Genomic DNA, 3,793 nt, shown 5'->3' with positions numbered 1-3,793 from the left:
TTACTGTTAACTGTTTACTGTTTACTGTTGACTGTTTACTGTTGACTTTTTACTGTTTACTGTTTACTGTTTATTGTTTACTGTTTATTGTTTACTGTTTACTGTTTAGTGTTGACTGTTTACTGTTGACTGTTTACTGTTTACTATTGACTGTTTACTATTGACTGTTTACTGTTTACTGTTTACTGTTTACTGTTGACTATTGACTGTTGACTATTGACTGTTTACAGTTTACTGTTTACTGTTTACTGCTTACTGTTAACTGTTTACTGTTTACTGTTGACTGTTTACTGTTGACTGTTTACTGTTTACTGTTTATTGTTTACTGTTTATTGTTTACTGTTTACTGTTTAGTGTTGACTGTTTACTGTTTACTATTGACTGTTTACTATTGGCTGTTTACTATTGACTGTTTACTGTTGACTGTTTATTGTTTACTGTTTTCTGTTTACTGTTTGCTATTGACTGTTTACTGTTTACTGTTTACTATTGACTGTTTACTATTGACTGTTTACTGTTTACTGTTTACTGTTTACTGTTTACTATTGACTGTTTACTGTTGACTGTTTACTGTTGACTGTTTACTGCTGACTGTTTATTGTTTACTGTTTATTGTTTACTGTTGACTGTTTACTGTTTACTGTTGACTGTGTGGCGGATCGGTATCAATAGGACGCCGACAGGTCGAGGCATCAACGCGGCGCATCACCTCCCGGGCGATCCGCTGGTAGCAACCGCCAACACTAGAGGGCTACGACGACAACGAGTCTATCTAACTCGCTAGCGGTCGAATATACGAACGATTGATACAAATACCGCACTTAGCGAGACTCCCTCTACGTCTAAGACAGGGACTACCGGGCATAGCCTTACTGACGAGTCCACCGTTAGTCCCGGGACGAAATGCACAACTCTCTTTTCATGCGCCACAACTGTTTACTGTTTACTATTTACTGTTGACTGTTGACTTTCCGATGTTGAGTGTTGAGTGTTTATTGCTGGCTGTTGATTGTTGACTGTTGTTTGTTAACTGTTGATTGTTAAATAAACTTTGTTGTTGAACATCGAAAGTATTTCTTGGGCACTTACATCTGCAACCAACCACCACCTCAGATCGGATAAAAATAATTAGAAGGATAACCAAATTAATTATAAACACACATCACACTTTTAACATACAGTGGTTCACCAGAAACTCGTAGAAACCTTTTATGAATAAATTACGTGTATTACATGAAACATTCTGAAATTTCATTAGAACTGTAATAAGACTGGACCGTCATGATGATATTGATAAATTATGAAAGAGACTTTAAAAAATATACAGAAGTAGCAAGAAATTTTTGGTGCAAATATATTTTTCATAGAAATTATGAAAATATTCTTCCTTTAATTATTAACATTTTGACTGCCACGTTGGGACCGGAGCGCTTCAACTTCTTACAATTGTAAAAATTGAATGAAAATTGATAGTTAGGGCATTTTGAATACAACCGATAAATAGAAGATACTTTAAAATAAAAAGTGCCACATTAAACAATTAAACATTTTTATTAAAACATCAATAAAAAAAAAATGAGAACAGATGTTCCATCTAACGGTGCCCTCAGCGAAACATGCGATTTCGGCGCGGCATTTGAAATGTTAAAGGCTTTTTATTGATTAAATTATTAAAAGAAACATAGGAATAGAACATATCTAGACATAAAGTAAGCTTTATAACTAACGATTTATAACCAATTTGTTAATAAAACTAATATTCTAATTTGTTAATAAAATATCTAATTCGACGGTTCGTTGGTCTGTTCACAGTGTGCAGCGAGAATCCTGGCCTAAGCGGTCGTTACCACGCCGGACTGTGGAGTGGAAAGCGTTGGTCCTGCTGCCGCTTGTCCACACGTTCCGCGGAGGGCTGCGACACTTGCAGCTCCTGGTCCTCTAAGCCGTTAAACGCAACGAACCCGTCCTCCACGTCCACTTTGAGCTTCACCTCGGCCACCGGAAGCACCATCGCCACCACTGCCGCCATAACCGATCGACCACAGACGACCAACTCAGAGGCGAACAACAATCCCATCGTTCACTCGCAGGCCCGTTCAACTATCGGTTCGTACCAACTTTCATTTTTCTCCTTATTGTATCTCCTTCTTTTCTACGATCTACGTTCTTATTTCTCTTGTTCTGTTTGCTTAGCAAGATTTTAAAAATAATTTCCAAAGCTTCTACATCGGTAGTTCCGATCGTGAACAGCAGAGGGCAGGTGCGACGCTTAGAAAAGAAACGCGCGCACTTTGAATGTGATAGAATCGCGAATGTTTCAAAATCGGATTTTTCCAAGATTTGTAAATTGTATTTGCCAATGTTGTGTAACATAGGATTAAGTTGACGACAGGCTGCAGGCGATCCATCTTTAAAAGGTTAAAGTATGAAGAATAGATTTTTCTTGTTTTGTTGGTAACCTGGACGTGGTAAAACAAGATGAAAGTAGGATGGCGCACGTGGAATGCTATAGGATGATCGATAGAGGAATTAGCGAACTGACGATTGTGAAAACTAAAGTGAGAAGTTCAAAGGTTAGAGATATACATGTTGTAACTTGATACTCTGGCGACTCTTTCGCGCCACGCTTGCCAAGGTCTACGTTTCAAAGAAACCAGTAGAAAATTATCTGCTGACTCTGGCAAAGAGAGGATAAAACCTGGAAACCACCACATTTCTTTGATACGTCGAGCGTTTTACCTTTTTTAAAGACGGCGAACGTGTGACATGAATTTCGTGTTTCAAGATCTCTCAGTGCAACTCTCAAGTTTTTCTTACAGTTTCACCGAGATATCTTTGCGACGTTAACGAAGCTATTCTTCTTCCATAATAACCTGTTTCCATGAACTTTCTTCTTTTTTTCTCTTCTTCGCTTTTTTTTTTTTTTTTATTCTACTTTTCACCAGCTTTAAAATAGATTCGACCAATCGACTAATAGCTTAATTAATCCCATGAGTTGGCCAATGTTAAATTCAACGCTAGTTTTCCGTTTAATCTGCGGCCTGCTTCCTTCCGGTTCGACTTCGCGCCGTATTTCGGGCTTACCGAAACTCACCAGCCCCCTTCCAGTTAAATATTAGCGAGCGTCGCGGTAATTCCAAGACAAACTCTCCCCTAGTCATAAATGTCCGGTCAGATAATACCGGATTCCATTAGGACCCCTTAGTGGCTTTGAAATTCCAATCAGTTTCAGTAGAATTGACAGTTGTTGAGCTCACGTTGCATGGAATAACTAGGAAATTGCGTTATTTCATTGGTCTAACGATCAGTCTTGTATTAAATTTCCATTGAAATTCTCCTGTTTGTTGGATTTATCCTGTTTCCTCTCTTTTTTTTTTTTTTTTAAAGACTGCATCGAAATGTAACATTGTTTTTATTTTTTATGGAGATATATTTAATTAACTATATTGAAAACACCGAGATATTCGAAATGGTCAATTCGTAGGTTTTCGTAGGAATTTTATAAATTTGCCACGCTACAGTTTGTGATTTCAATGATTTTTTTTTTGCAAGTATGGGTATAAATGTCTTTCCCTTGCATTATATATTTTTCCATATACCTTTCATCTTGATTTCTTTGGTGTAACTTTTATACTTTGATCGTTGATAGTTTTAGTATTAATATTGCAATAGTCACCAGCCTTTTTCTATTTTTTAACAATTATTTCTACTAAACTATTGCTCAAAAGTATGAGTACTCAATATTGAAATATTTTAAAGATTAAGTAAATTAAAGATCATTCAATTGTTACTT

At 36.7% G+C, this 3,793-nt stretch overlaps 1 protein-coding gene across 4 annotated transcripts in view; it reads left to right on the top strand.

Annotated features, from left to right (window-relative positions):
• The window catches only part of LOC100741235 (tyrosine-protein kinase Btk29A-like), a 64,318-nt gene extending 62,087 nt beyond the window's left edge, over nucleotides 1–2,231 (top strand). For all 4 annotated transcript variants that reach the window (XM_033323723.1, XM_024371168.2, XM_033323724.1 and 1 more), the window contains one exon: nucleotides 1,813–2,231. In XM_033323723.1, the coding sequence (XP_033179614.1) occupies nucleotides 1,813–2,204 (392 nt within the window). In that variant the 3' untranslated portion in view covers nucleotides 2,205–2,231. The remainder of the gene's footprint in view (nucleotides 1–1,812) is intronic.
• Nucleotides 2,232–3,793: the final 1,562 nt, after the last annotated feature.

The sequence above is a fragment of the Bombus impatiens genome, unplaced genomic scaffold (genome assembly GCF_000188095.3).
Source record: "Bombus impatiens unplaced genomic scaffold, BIMP_2.2 scf_1159, whole genome shotgun sequence".
NCBI classification, from domain to species: domain Eukaryota; kingdom Metazoa; phylum Arthropoda; class Insecta; order Hymenoptera; family Apidae; genus Bombus; species Bombus impatiens.
This window is presented reverse-complemented; position numbering and strand designations above follow the sequence as displayed.